Raw genomic sequence first — 15,604 nt, 5'->3', positions numbered from 1 at the left:
GTGCTTGCATGTCATGCTGAACCATAGTTTAGCACTGGGGAGGCTAACCTGCAGCTCTCCAGATATCATTGAATTACAATTCCTATCAGGCTTTGCCAGTATTGTCAATGGTCAAGAATTATAGGAGTTGTAGTCCAGCAGTTTCTGGAAGGCCACAGGTTAGCTACTGCTAATTTAGCATGGCACAAAATAGCAGCAATTAAACTAGAGGTTGCTGGTCCGGGAAAGAGTTCAGAAGCTTTCACTTCTGTTTTAGCTTAGCAATAGCTTGCTGTGTCATCCAAACCAAAAAATCATGGCTAATGTTAATTGTGGTTCATTTTAAGTAAACTAGCTAAAAATATACCTGTATATATCTTACCTGCAGCATTTTATCAGCTCCACATGACGCTATTCTTTGTCTATCCTGGGAAAAGCAAGCATGGTAAACAGCGTCTGTATGTGGACGCACAACCAAACGGTACATGTTCTTCATGGATTTTTTATTTCTATATTATAAAAAATACAAAATATTTTAGTTTGTATGTATCTGGGGGCAAATTTAAGACATATTTCAGGCAACAATATATATTGCCAAATTTTGTTTTTGGAAGAATAGTCACTCACTGAAATAGTTATTGTTCTTTTAACACACATATTGTTCCTTCATCAACAGGTTATTATTTCAAAACTGCCTTGCAAATTTCATCAATTTCCAACATAACTTTAATTTCCTTCCACATCATCATCATCTAGTTGCTCTTTAAGTTCACAACAGGACACTGTATTTGAATTATATTTGTTTGCATTTTAACTAAGAGCCCAGCTGAAGCAGTACAAAAAGATGCATGTTTCATCGCCACACACAGGAGTATTGTAAGCTGCCTTGTACTCAGTTAAATCCTTTGTGCATCTAGCTAAGTATACATTAACAGGCAGTGGCTCCCTAGGAGTTTCAAACAGAGGTCTTTCCCAGCCCTACCTGGGGATAACAGGGATTGAACTGAGACCCTTTGCACATCAAAAGGCAAACACTGCTGGTTTCTGCTCAACTTTTATAAATCATGCATGCACAAAAACTTCTGTACAGCACTGGGGTAAAAATTGTATAGACATGTATATTTTGGGGGACTGATTTGGACAGAATATTATTCATAGGTAAAAATACATCTGCTTACATCCATTCCACATAAAACGATCCTTTCTCAACTTCTTGCTGAGCTTTTAGTTTTGCTTGCCGATAGACTTCTGAACTTTCTGGTTGGCATAGACCCAGCTGTACAATGTCTGGAAATGGTTGCCGCCCAAGGAGGTGCCCATTTAAGGATAGAAATTCCTGGAAGTTTTCACATGCAATGGCATCCTGTGAACAATATATATCTTATCATAAAGAAAAGTGAACCTGGACAGTATATAAAAAGAGAGGCTGCTGGAAGTAGCAAGCATCATCCTGTAATAAGGAGGAAGCTAGACTAGCTGAGGCCCCTCAAACATTTTCTGACTCTTACCTTTGCCTCTTTCCTCACTCCTAGTTCTGTTTTCTAACATTGCTGAAATTCTGATTGCAAGTTTCTCTCTCTCTCTCTCTCTCTCTCTCTCTCTCTCTCTCTCTCTCTCTCTCTCACACACACACACACACACACACACACACAGTTTGTAAAAATTTGCAAAGCACCATGTCAACTGCATAAAACAATAATCTATATTGTGATCAGCTTCTAGCAAGATGCCTGGAAGCATTTAAATACCTTATGTTCAGGAATGAAGCAAATCACACTCATTCTGCTAAACAAAACTAGATTAGTGGGAGTCTAGTGGAGCTAGCTGATCAGAAAGGTAAATGGGACAGATGTTTAAACTGGGTATGTTAGACACTTGACAATATAAATGGAATGCATCAGATCCTCCAAACTCTTTGTTACCTCAGTTACTAATATAATCAGAATCTGTTTCTTTTCACAAATGCAGATATACTATCTCTAAAGTCTTTAAAATGTCACCTGTTCCACACAAGGCAGAATTATCAACTATGCCAAAACTTGGATAAGTTATCACAACAAACTTATCTTTAAGTGAAATAAGAAGTGCAAGTCATGCGAAGTATAGTTGCTAATTTCTCACAGTATACCTTTTCATCCAATATTTGACTGTATTCAGCATATTCATGAATTAAATGAGCAGGTCCTACCAATTCTGTTTTGGTTTTAATCCAGTCTAGTGAAAACATGAGAGCACAGAGTTCCTAGAATAAGAACAATTCTGTAAGTAAATAGTCCTGTTTGTAAGCTACACTTATCGCTATTTCAAACTGTTACTTAGCTTTGCATTTTCAGAAGAATAAACTTCCTTTCTATTATAATGTTCCAAAATTCATTTATAAAGTGATAACACTTTGGAAACATTAACAACCATACACTGTTGCACATTCTTTCATTATTTAACAGATTAGCTAATGCTTTTTCAGATCACTCTCTTACACATCTAAAAATGAATATTTTTCTTGGCATGCTTTTTCCAATTTTCACAAAACTAGATGAATTGTTACCATTCAATTCACCATGTAATTATAGTAAGATCTTTGAACACCCGTGTTGTGTTTCTGCTGCCATTTTATTTAAGGAGTGCATTCTTTAAGGAATGCAAACCAGACCACTAAGCAAAACCATGTCTAAGTGTAAACAAGCAGTGGTAAGGGTGCTGAAGAGGAGAAATGTGACTGCTTTGCTCACCTCCCAGTCCTACTGCTGCTGTGTGACCCAGACTAAGCCATGGTTTGTCTAGTGGAGACATAACACAAAGCCAAAAACATTGCAAGGAGGAGCCAAGCAAATAGTTTTCCTCTCAGCACCTGCAAACTTGCTTATTCATGCATAGCAATAGTTTGACTTACTGTTACCTGAAAGAATTTGCAGTAATATATCCTTTTTCATTAAATTAAGCTTTCTTAGTGTTCAATGAGAAAAAAAGAATTGAGAATTTAAAAATATCTTATGCTGTTTTATCTATATTATTGTATTTTAGGTAATTTTTATTATTTTATATCTATTTTAACCTGTTTTGGGAGTTGCTTTGAATTCAGTTTTTGAAAGAAGCAACTAAATAATAATAAACAACCACACTTCCCTCATATGCAGAAGATTGATCTAAGTGCATACTTACATTATGCATATTGGCACTTGCCATATGGTAAGCCAGAAAATTATACCAGTACATGCAGTCTTCTTGTGATGGTATATACTGTTTATAACATTTCTTGTATTGATCAACTACTTTTTTATGTAGTGCCTAAAAAAACACAATGCAATTGTTAACCTTGGGCTGAACTTATCCTTTATGTAGTCATTTTATTGAATTAAAATAACTGAAGCTGTCCTATTGCTACAAGTACACATGATAATTTCACTTGCCCAGCTCAACATGGTGAGAGGGGAGCCAGGATCTGGTAAATGTACAAGAAGAAACTGAAGTTGGAGCTATAAGAATGCTGATATGGTGACTCTTTCCACCTTAAGCTCAGATCTGAGAAGAAAAATGTTTGAGTTTCCTTCCTTGCCCAAATGGTACTCCAAGCATGCACAGACTACTGCAGCTCCCACCTTCCTACAGCAAGGAATTGGAGACAGGAGGATCTGAACCTGAGGGGTGCTCTGGGCTCAGAGTGTCCATTAGCTGTGCAGGTTGAGCAAGCTGATACACTTCCATCTCCCCCTTCAGTTTTGTAGCAATATATCCAATGTCAAAATCAAATTAAAGAATTAGAATTGTAGAGTTGGAAGGGACTCTGCTGGTCATCTAGTCCAACCCGCTGCAATGCAGAAAAACCACAATCCTAGACAGCCATAGAATTGGACAGAGGGCAAGAGGGCAAACAGCCAACCACATTTTAGAAGGTTTTTTTTTTACTACAGTTGATTACTCAACAAAACTGACAAGCCACTCACCCATCCTTCCTGCACATGGCTGTCAAAGGGCCAACCTAGTTGATACGTTCAATGAATGCACTGGACATATGTGGTTTTTGTTATTTCAATAGCAGCTGCCTGAGAGGGGGTTGATACACTATAATGGCACAACAAAGCATACCCACCCTGCTGCTGAATTGCAGCCAAAGGCTTCAATCCAATACGATAGCATACTCCAAGCTTCTAGGTAACCTAGTTTCTCAAATGACTACAATGTGAGAAGCAGCTTGTGTAGTGAGGGATGAATAAGCAGACCTGTCCCAACATTGAAATCAACAAAGGATCCACAAAGGTTTCCCCCAAGCATATAAAGCCACTAAACTGAGCTTTTAAAATCCATCTTCTCCCACCCATTTTAGTATCATTCCCCAATATTTCTGAAATATTAAGTGCTTTCACAAAACAAGCTTAAAATTATGCTCCAAGATGACGCAGTACTTTCCCCATAAGGAAGCCCATTTTAATAACCATAAAAAGCAAATAAAACACTTTTTTCATTTCAAACACTTGAGGAAATTCAGAAGAATTTAATTTTTAGATACTTCTGTTTGATTATTAGCAAATATAAATAGATTCCTCAAGATACTCCCTCCTCTTGAACTTTGCTCTGCTAAGGAATGTGAAGCATGCAAATTATTGTGTCATACAATAAACCTGCCAATGTCATATAGTGCCACTATTAATCTAACTAAGCATTTTACGTTGTGCTGTATCAAAATAGCTTTAAAAGTTGAATTAGTATTCAATTAAGAAATTAGTACTGATGGAGATCTAACTGTACAACTAGCAATTTAAATAAGAAGATTTTGAACACTGTGTAAGTACATTTTAAAGCTATGTCTAATTCTTATATAAGTCACCATTAGAAATTCAGAAGCATACTTGAAGCTGAGAGCGATTCTTCTCTGTTAGAAAGTCAAGCTGGAGATCATGCAAGTAATACTGGAATGATTTTCCATTCCGATCACAGAACAGGAGAGATTTGTTAACAAATTCTTGCAGTATGTCTTCAGCTTCCTCTGTCTCCATATCCCAAAGAATACAGAATACCTGAAGTGCATTTTGAAACAAATAATTGGTCAAGTAGCAAATACTTTTGATGATAATCAAATTCAGAATTTAAAATATGCAAATGAATCAAATTTCTATGCAACCAAAGAAAACCAATGAAATCCATAAAGTTTTCCTATGTATCAGTAGGAAGAGCCATTTTTAGCAAGGGGAGCACATTCCATCATAAGCAAACCTCTGGAGGCTGTATGTCAGTGGTAGATGGAACCAGAGGCAGAAATTGGTAGAGCAACTGGTAAGAGTCTTACCTTTGTACACTAGACTGCATTCCAAGCATGAAAAATAAGGTTTCTTTCTCTCTCCCTCCGCCCTGCCCCAATCCTCCATCAGGCAAACAAAAGGCATCATCACAGTTCTAAGGTCAATTTCAAGTCAGGTAGAAACACCAGTGCGAGGCTCAGAAAGCGTCCTTCAGATGGCATTCAATGCAGCACTCAGACAAAAAAGTTTTCGTAAAGGATAATGCCCCACGCCTCCTCCCTAGGCTGGCTTCAACCAGAGCCAGGGCTTTCTCGGCTTCGGCTCCAATCTGGTGGAACGCTCTGTCACAAGAGACTAGGGCCCTGCGGGACCTGACATCTTTCCGCAGGGCCTGCAAGACAGAGCTGTTCCACCAGGCCTTTGGTCAGGGCGCAGCCTGACTCCCTCCTCTGGCAATCTGCACATAATTTTGCTTAACGGTTTCCATCAATTTGATTTTAATTAATTTTTATAATGAAATGTTTTTAGAATGTTGCATTATTTGATTGTTGTTAGCCGCCCTGGGGAGGGCAGGATATCAATAAAATTTATTATTATTATTATTATTATTATTATTATTATTATTAGTGAAGGCCCCTAATTAAGTTTCTTCTGAGGGTCATGGATCTTGCTAATATCAGCAGAAGCCTTAAGCACGTACTTCTTCTACAGTGGTACCTCAGGTTAAGAACTTAATTTGTTCCGGAGGTCCATTCTTAACCTGAAACTGTTCTTAACCTGAGGTACCACTTAAGCTAATGGGGCCTCCCACATAATTTCTGTTCTCATCCTGAAGCAAAGTTCTTAACCCAAGGTACTATTTCTGAGTTAGCGGAGTCTGTAAACTGAAGCATCTGTAACCTGAGGTACCACTGTACTAATTTTATTATTTATACCCTGCCCATCTGACTGGGATGCCTGGGTCCCAGCATATATAAAAACATAGTAGAACATTAAACCTTAAAAAGCTTCCCTATACAGGCCTGCCTTCAGATGTTTCCTAAATGTTATATAATTACTCATCTCCTTAAATCTGATGGAAGGGTGTTCCACAGGGTGGGCGCCACTACCGAGAAGGCCCTCTGCCTTAACTCTCTCAATTAGATTTAAAATTAGTATGAACTGTTCCCACTACATAGAAACAAAATTGTACAAATATAGATATAATTTTTATGAGAATCTGTGAACTATTTTTCCAACTGCTTTTTCCATGTTTTTCAGCTACCAAGTACTAATATTTAATTATAATATTTGGTATTATTAAGAAAATATACGTACTACTTTTGACATCTTTATCCTAATGTTTAACTAGTGCTCCACTCTATATCAATGCAGAAGCAATTTTAAGAACTGTTCCAACAGTTGATACCCCTAGCAGCTGCATAATGCCCACCACTCTGTGAGCAAACAGGCAAGCACTTCTGAAACAATCCGACCTCTGAGTCTTCTTTGGCTAGTGAGGAAGGGAACAAGACCAAACATTACATATTGCTCTGGTTCGCCAGAAGCAGCTTAGTCATGCTGGCCACATGACCCGGAAGCTGTACACCGGCTCCCTCGGCCAATAAAGCGAGATGAGCGCCGCAACCCCACAACTGAACCTAATGGTCAGGGGTCCCTTTACCTTTACCATGGCATTGAGAGAAAAGGGGAGAAACTATGCTCAAGGATGGGTCATTTCTAATGTCACTCTCATTACAACATCAGTTTTCTGCAAGATGTCATGGTCACAATTTGTTTTTATGATTTAAAAGTCACAATCTCCATAACCGCCACCAGTGTTTCTTTAAAACGGGTTTTACCTTTGAAGGCACTTTAACATCCTTTTGAAGGACAGAAAGATCTCTGTAATAGTCTTTGAAATCTTTTGGCAACATTTCAACACTTATGGACATGGCTTCATCAAGTGCTTCATAATCATAAGATGATGATTTCCTTATTCTTTTAAATTGCTTATTTTGAAGTTGTTTAAGGTAGTATTCCCAGCGATTGGGGAAATCTCTTAATAATGCTCCTATCAAAGATACCACAAGAGGAGAACCTGAAAAACAGGAATGGATGAAATTACTAAATTAAAATTAAACTTTTGATAAAAGAATAGCAAATTGTAAAGAGAATGCTGTGAAGGAAATGTAATTTTTACATTGAGTTGCTCACTGGTCTAGCTTAGACATCAAAGTTAACCGTAGCTAATTGTTTACTATGCACATATAGTGGTACCTCTGGTTGCGAACGGGATCCATTCCAGAGCCTTGTTTGCAACCTGAACAGAACGCAACTTGTGTTTGCGGGTCACAATTTGCCGCTTCTGCGCATGCACGTGACGTCATTTTGAAAGTATCTGCGCATGCACGAGCGGCAAAACCCGGAAGTAATCCGTTCTGTTACTTCCGGGTCACCGCGGAACGCAACCTGAAAAGATTTAACCTGAAGCAAACGTAACAAGAGGTATGACTGTACTGATCTCACCCACTTTGCTTCTCTGCACTAGCACATGGGAGAAGAAACCATGATACCTCGGCTTAGCATTATGTTCAAACTGTGGGTTTTGCTTTGTTTTCTCTGAAGCAATGCATGATCTGTCAGTCAAGAGCAAACCTTAGATACAGTTTGTAGATTATTCAAAGTGAAAAAAACCCCACAATGGTCAGTTTGAAAACAGAAAGGGATTGTGGTTTCTTTCTCCTACATTTTTGCAAAGGAGGTACAAATGCTGCATTTACAGTAAATCATTAAATATGGTTTATCACGACATGTGAATGAGGTCAGTCTAGTAAACAGCAGATATAAGATGAAAGTTAAAAATGGTTTGTTTCAAAATGCAGAGAAAAGGAGCATTCTTACCTTTGCATTCTTTTACAATACAATCAGCTTTTTCTGGTAGTTCTGTTATTTCTATATTAACAAACCGAGATAATATTTCAAGTGATTTTTCATGTGTTAGTCCACTTTCCACAGGAACTTCATATTTCTTGCCTGTGTTTAGAGTTAAGATTCAAATAAAAAAGGAAATATTTAATACATGCTACGTATGAATTTACACTGTAATTAGGATTTACCGTATTTTTCGCCCTATAAGACGCACTTTTTCCCCTCCAAAAATGAAGGGGAAATGTGTGTGCGTCCTATGGGGCGAATGCAGGCTTTCCCTGAAGCCTGAAGAGCGAGGGGGGTCGGTGCGGACCGACCCCTCTCGCTCTCCAGGCTTCAGGAAGCTATCCACTAGCCGTGGGAGACCCAGCTCTCCCAAGGCTAGCGGAGACCTTGCCGGCACCCAGAAGCTTGGGGCGCGCTGAGCTCCGCTCGCCCCAAGCTTTGGGATTAGCGCAGCGCTCCGCTAGCCTTGGGAGAGGCGGCTAGCGGAGACCTTGCCGGCACCCAGAAGCGCTGGTGTTGGCAAGCCTTGCGGACCTGGGGGATCTCCCCCCGGGAGCGCAAGGCTTGCGGGCGGCAGCCAGCAGCGTGGAGCACGGGGCACCCTTCGGAGGCCGCCCCGTGCTCCGCGCTGGTTTCGGCAAGCCTTGCGCACCCGGGGGATCTCCCCCCGGGAGCCGAAGGCTTGCAGGCGGCAGCTGGCAGCGCGGAGCACGGGGCGCCCTTTGAAGGCCGCCCCGTGCTCTGCGCTGGTGTCGGCAAGCCTTGCGCACCCGGGGGATCTCCCCCCGGGCGCGCATGGCTTGCGGGCGGCAGCGCGGAGCACGGGGTGCCCTTCAGAGGCCGCCCCGTGCTCCGCGCTGGTGTCGGCAAGCCTTCCGCACCTGGGGGAATCTCCCCCTGGGCGCGCATGGCTTGCGGGCGGCAGCCAGCAGTGCGGAGCACGGGGCGCCCTTCGGAGGCCGCCCCGTGCTCCGCGCTGCTGTCGGCAAGCCTTGCGCACCCGGGGGATCTCCCCCGGGCACGCATGGCTTGCGGGCGGCAGCCGGCAGCACGGAGCACGGGGCGCCCTTCGGAGGCCGCCCCGTGCTCCGCGCTGGTGTCGGCAAGCCTTGCGCACCCAGGGGATCTCCCCTGGGCGCGCATGGCTTGCGGGCGGCAGCCGGCAGCGCGGAGCACGGGGTGCCCTTCGGAGGCCGCCCCGTGCTCCGCGCTGGTGTCGGCAAGCCTTGCGCACCCGGGGGATCTCCCCCCGGGAGCTGAAGGCTTGCGGGTGGCAGCCGGCAGCGTGGAGCACGAGGCGCCCTTTGGATGCCGCCCCGTGCTCCGCGCTGGTGTTGGCAAGCCTTGCGCACCCGGGGGAACTCCCCCGGGCGCGCATGGCTTGCGGGCGGCAGCCAGCAGCGCGGAGCACGGGGTGCCCTTCGGAGGCCGCCCCGTGCTCCGCGCTGGTGTCGGCAAGCCTTGCGCACGGGGGGCACGTGGGGAGCCCTGAAACAGAGGGCTCCCCATGCTGCGGACAGTAGCCTGCTGCCCGACGCGCGGGGCGCCCTGAAGCAGAGCGCCCCTCGCGCCAGGCAGAAATCGGCCAGCCCCACAAGCTCGGGGGACAGTGGGGAGGCGCAGCACCGCCATCCCACTGTTCCCCGACCTGGTTTGGGGGGGGGGAATAAAGGGAAAGAAATTTCCTTTATTTCCCCCCCCCCAAAAAAAGTAGGTGCGTCCTATGGGACGGAGCGTCCTATGGGACGAAAAATACGGTAAGTTACAACATGGGAATTTTAACAGGGCTTGCTTAAATGTGCTGTATTTATTTTAATTATTTAATTGTTGTTGTTCATGGTATATATGCATGGTATATTCCATAGAATTGTAGAGTTGCAAGGGACCACAAGGATCATCTAGTCCAACCCTGTGCAATGCAAGAATCTTTTGCCCAATGTGAGATTAAGAGTCACATGCTATACCATCTAAGGTATTATTATTTAATTTCCTCTATTGTTGTCTATCTCTTCCCTAATATAGTTGTCTGAATCAACTATTTACAGTTTTCTCAAATTCCGTATGCTCTTCAGTGTTTCTCACTGATACTGGGTCATTCTGTGAAATTCACTAAGAAGCTAAATTAATAAAAGCTCAAATCCTGCCTTTCTACATCTCTGTCTTCCTGGCTACATAACAGAGATTATGAGCTATTTTTCAAGGACAGTGCAGTTTTTCTCCTCTGTACAATGCTTACATTATTGTTGCACTTAGTAAGTGTTAATGGTAGTCATGGCAACACAATTAAAAAAATCCACACTGTACATGAGTAACCTTAAATACTTAAAAGGAGGAAGAAGACGCAATCCTTACCAGCTACAGAATCTGTTACACTCCTATCTCTACTGGTGATAAGAACCTGGCAATGACTGTCAAAGGATTTTAATACCCAGGAATCCCAAATGTCATCAAGCACCAAGAGAGACCTATTAGAAAAAAACACGTCAAGCTTGGAGGCACCTGCTTTGAAGATTCCTCAATATGTTAAGAACCAATAAACTTTTCATTTCACTTCATTTTTCAGAAGTGGTCCCTTTTAAATATTTATTCTAAACAAAAAATTGAGTCTCATGTGCTTTATATCCACGACAACTAAAATTGCCCAAAAGAAAGAATTATTGTCCGGGACAACTCTCAAGAGCTTGACTGGACTAAACCATAGCAGTTCTATACTTAGTGAACAGCATTTTCTATGTATTTTACATTTATTAAACATTTGCAGAGTTAAAGGACATGCTAATATTGTATTCAGTGTTACCCTCATTTGAACATATTTGTTAAAAGATACTGTAGTTGTTTTCCAAAAACAGCTAGGTATGTTACAAGAAACACAATAGAAAAAGCTAAATACTGCTAAATTCTGAATCTGGATGAGTTGAGATCAGCCAGAGATAGCTGGTGACTGTGGAGAAGCCATAGTCTAGAACTAGTAATACTGAATCAATTCAGTAAGTCTTTTGGACATATGTTCAACATATTGCTCATTACAACTAGAATCAAATGGGAGTAAGGAGTTCTATTAACGACAGCTAACAAATCTGGCTCATGCTTTAGGTCAGAGTGGTTTAACACGAAGCCTGCAGGGCAACCTTGGCAGCCCTTGCCAAGTACTAAAGAAGTGTTGCTAGTGCTAATGACCATTCCCTTCCATTTTCAATTAAATATGTTAATTGTGTATATTAAATAATATTAACCATATTGCGAACACTTCAATTTATGACCTGGAAATTTAATTCAATGTGTGTCCTGCAGGTTCTGTGTAGAAGTACTCTTGCAGCCCACTTGGTCTGAGAGGCTGGATCACTCTGCTCTAGATGAACCAAGCATGCAATCTAGAATTCTTTTCAAGCCAGTAAACGTGCAAAAAATTCACCAATGGTAAGGAACTTAAAATTCACATGCTAGAAGACAGAGCATTGCTAATTGTGACTTGGGCTAGATCTACTAATAATGTAATTAGTTAACACATCAAGGAAGTGTTTCAATTTAAAGTGTTGCAAATTTAAACAGGGGAAACAGGTAGAGAAAAACAATGTTATATCACACATACAACGCATAAAAATCTCCTTTTCTTTACCAGTCTAGTCGAGTCCTTGGAAAAGTCTTGATTAAGCCAATGAGTACATACATGAAACAAAGACAACACAATTCTAGTAGCTGACTTGAAATGTTCAGATATTTCTTTACACTATTGACAGTACCTTGGGTATTTGCGCAAAAATAGCAAACGAAGGCGATCTTTAGCTTCCTCTATATTAAGTGGTGGCCTCTGAGAGTAAGTGAAGTCCTGGTCTAATCTTAGACAGAGATTTTGGAGTTTCATTAACAGACCTGCTTTGTCTTGTTTCCCAACAGAAACCCAATGTACTCCTCCTGGGAAACAATCTAGCAAAAAGATACAAAGTTGAATTCATAATACAGATAGATACAGTTACATGTATGTCTAAACATAAACAAATTTGTTTATTTTAAAAAGCAACAAAGCTAACTGAAAAAAATTCTAAATGTTTATATTTAAAAAGTTGTGCCTAAGTTGGCTTGTTTTCCTCTCCCCTGCCATGCAATTTACTTTCGTGACATATTTTCTAGATTGTAAGCCTGAGGTCAAGGTCTGCTTTGTTTGCTATTGATATTATGTAAACTGCTCTGGGAATCTTTTGGCTGCCAAAGAGTGTAAAATGCATAAAATAATAAATAAAATCAAGCTGTATTAAGAGAAACAAATGAGAACAGGATGTTTACATTCAGCACAAATAGGTATAGGACATATATATTGCATCATTCAAAGAGGGCATATAGGGCTCAGTTCTCAAAGCTCAAAATGCTGTTATTCACACCAGATCTGCTCTTTTGTTGCTATAGCTGTTGAATATAATACCCTTCACTTTTACAGTGATAGCACTATTACATGAAAGGTTAGTGTACCAATTGTGTTACAAAAATAATGTAATTAGTTAATATGGTTGCAGCAACATAGCCATCTTCATGAGAAACTGAAAATACATTTTCAGTTTACTGTAAGTCATAGCTTATTTCATAACTACAGTATTTGCTTCTGTGAGTCAAACTGCGCTACTCCTCATGTGATTTTCTAGTATTCACAAATAAAAAATTAAAAAATACATGGTTCAGGCAAGCTATTTTCACCACATATCACCTCTTGTCTGGAGGTAAACTATCCTTTGCAATAACCTCTAAGAAGCAGAACATATCTTATTGATACAAAGCAGCTAGAAATACCTTTCAAAAGACTGTGGTCACGTAATGCTTCTGCCGCCAAAACAGTCTTTCCACAGCCTGCCATGCCATAAACAATAACCCATCCTGGATCGTTTTTTAATTTATACAATTTCTGTTGAATTCTATTAGCTATTTCTGGACGAGTGACGAACACGACTGGTCGCTGTGGGACACCGCCTTCACAGAGAATTGTCTTAACTTAAATTCAAAAAGAGAAGATGCAAAAAAATAGAAAGAATGTAGACAATATAACTTGCAGAGTTTTAAAGTATTAAATAGAAATACTACATCACCACTCCTAATACACAGAATAGCATCATCACTCATGATAATTATTCTATTTAGACGTCAACTAAAAGAAATTTGGCTTCAAATCACCAAGTTGTAGGTGTAGCAGCCAGCCCTTTAAAAGAAGCACAAATTGCATTCCTCAGCTGTTTAGTATGGAGACAATCCTGGAAGGGAAAATCAATTTAACCTCAGTCCCAATGTATAATAGTAATAGTATGAAAATTAAACTCCTACACACAAGCCACAAAAACTAATGCAACCCTATTGTTGACTTACTTTAGGTGGATTTGTATATTGTAGATTAAATCACTTGGAAATGAAGGGACCATAGAAATTAAATACCGTATTTTTTGCTCTATAAGACTCACTTTTTCCCTCCTAAAAAGTAAGGGGAAATGTGTGTGCGTCTTATGGAGCGAATGCAGGCTGCGCAGCTATCCCAGAAGCCAGAACAGCAAGAGGGATTGCTGCTTTCACTGCGCAGCGATCCCTCTTGTTGTTCTGGCTTCTGAGATTCAGAGTATTTTTTTCCTTGTTTTCCTCCTCCAAAAACTAGGCGTGTCTTGTGGTCTGGTGCGTTTTATACAGCGAAAAAAACGGTATATCCTGAAATACTTTTTTTTTTAAAAAAAAGGAGAGTACAGAATATTTTCATGCAATGAAGAAGTTTGTCATACTGACCATATGAAGTTACTCCATCCATAGAATTCTTTCCATTATAAGGGGAAAGAATAGGGATGCCATCCTGGAGAAGGGCAGCAAGATCTTTGTATCCCTCATGAAGCAGCGCATTATAGAAGGATACGTAAGCATAATTATCTTTGGCAAGAATTATTTTTATTAACATAGCTGCTCGTTCTCTCTGTGTAGTCTAATGAGGGAACAAAAAGACAATACATATTTGATACAATCCATCCAACCTTCAGCACTTTTAAGCCCCATTTCAGGCGCAAGGACAAGTATACAGAGGTTCCGCGATTGGAACACAATGCACTGCCAGGAAATTGTTCATTAGGCGAGCTGATGATTTCCATTATTTCCTTTGGAAACATTTCTAATCCATGCTTTCTGTGTGAAACTGCTGCAGCCAATCAGCAAAAGCCAAACAAAGGAAAATCTGATTTGTCCAGTTTCTCCTGCTCCCTGATATGTCCAATCTTTATTCCTCCACAGTTTCTGCCCGAAATGACTGCTGTAAACTAGTAAAACCCAAACAAGCGAGGGCAAACTCTGGCTGTTTGGATATCTGAATCAACCATTTGTGTAGCAAGGTTTGGGTGTAATTCTGTGTGTTTGGATAACTGAGATTTTCAATCACAAGTGCTCCGATAGTGGGACTTTGTGTTTAAATCTTTTCCACTGAAATCAATAAAGTTTGGATTTAGGTGGATTATGTCCCATACAACAATTGCTAGGTTACTTAGCAAACAATCCAGGCAGTTGCGCACTTTTGCAATCCAATATGATGCATGTCTATTCCAGAATAAGTCTCAATGGCAGTTTTTGAATGTCATCCTAAACCATAGTTTAGCTGCAGGAAATGAATAACCCTGGTTTCCTTCTACACTTTCTGAGCTTCCTCCCAGATGGCCAAGAGTCGTTTAACAACTGTTGCTTTTAGTTAAGCAGAATTCGACATGTTATCTGATAACAACACAGTAGTTAAGATTAAAACAGTTTAGCTTAAAACATGTCCATTTCAAGTCATGGTTTATAAAATTTGCTTGTTTTAAACTACCTGTGGCCCTCCAGATTTTGTTGTATTCTATCAGTCCCAACCACCATGGTCAGGGAAGATGAGAATTTGAGTTCAATAACATCTGGAGTTCTCAGATTGCCCACCCAGATTTAAATTAACTGTATTTAATGTTAACCACGGTTCTAAGTTCAGATGACACAGAAAGCTGTAGTTAACTAAAAACAGAAGTGAAAGCTTCTTTTGGCCATCTGGTAGCAGAGCACAAGCGCCTAGAAGAATAGGTTTATTCACATTGTGCTAAACCATGATTTAGGATGACGTCCAAATGCGAGCACTATGACTTACTTCCAGGTAAGCATGTGGCGGGTGGCACTGTGGGTTAAACCACAGAGCCTAGGGCTTGCCGATCAGAAGGTCGTCTGTTTGAATCCCCGTGACGGGGTGAGCTCCCATTGCTCGGCCCTGCTCCTGCCAACCTAGCAGTTCAAAAGCATGTCAAAATGCAAGTAGATAAATAGGTACTGCTCCAGCGGGAAGGTAAACGGCGTTTCTGTGTGCTGCTCTGGTTCGCCAGAAGCGGCTTAGTCATGCTGGCCACATGACCCGTAAGCTGTATGCCAGCTCCCTCGGCCAATAAAGCGAGATGAGCACCACAACCCCAGAGTCAGTCACGGGGTCCCTTTACTTTTAAGCATGTGTACATTTG

At 41.1% G+C, this 15,604-nt stretch overlaps 1 protein-coding gene across 1 annotated transcript in view; it reads right to left on the bottom strand.

Moving 5' to 3' along the window:
* Positions 1-15,604, bottom strand: part of APAF1 (apoptotic peptidase activating factor 1) — a 40,429-nt gene that overhangs the window by 23,072 nt on the left and 1,753 nt on the right. The window contains exons 4-14 of the mRNA XM_081927932.1: positions 13,881-14,070; positions 12,909-13,106; positions 11,870-12,053; positions 10,482-10,594; positions 8,097-8,228; positions 7,055-7,293; positions 4,824-4,991; positions 3,139-3,264; positions 2,108-2,221; positions 1,158-1,342; positions 362-488 (exon numbers count right to left, since the gene is read on the bottom strand). Of these exons, the coding sequence (XP_081784058.1) occupies positions 362-488; positions 1,158-1,342; positions 2,108-2,221; positions 3,139-3,264; positions 4,824-4,991; positions 7,055-7,293; positions 8,097-8,228; positions 10,482-10,594; positions 11,870-12,053; positions 12,909-13,106; positions 13,881-14,070 (1,776 nt within the window). The remainder of the gene's footprint in view (positions 1-361; positions 489-1,157; positions 1,343-2,107; positions 2,222-3,138; positions 3,265-4,823; positions 4,992-7,054; positions 7,294-8,096; positions 8,229-10,481; positions 10,595-11,869; positions 12,054-12,908; positions 13,107-13,880; positions 14,071-15,604) is intronic.

The sequence above is a fragment of the Podarcis melisellensis genome (assembly GCF_964234715.1).
Source record: "Podarcis melisellensis genome assembly, chromosome: 10".
Classification (NCBI taxonomy): Eukaryota; Metazoa; Chordata; class Lepidosauria; order Squamata; family Lacertidae; genus Podarcis; species Podarcis melisellensis.
Note: the sequence above shows the minus strand (reverse complement) of the source record. Positions and strands in the feature narration are given on the sequence as shown.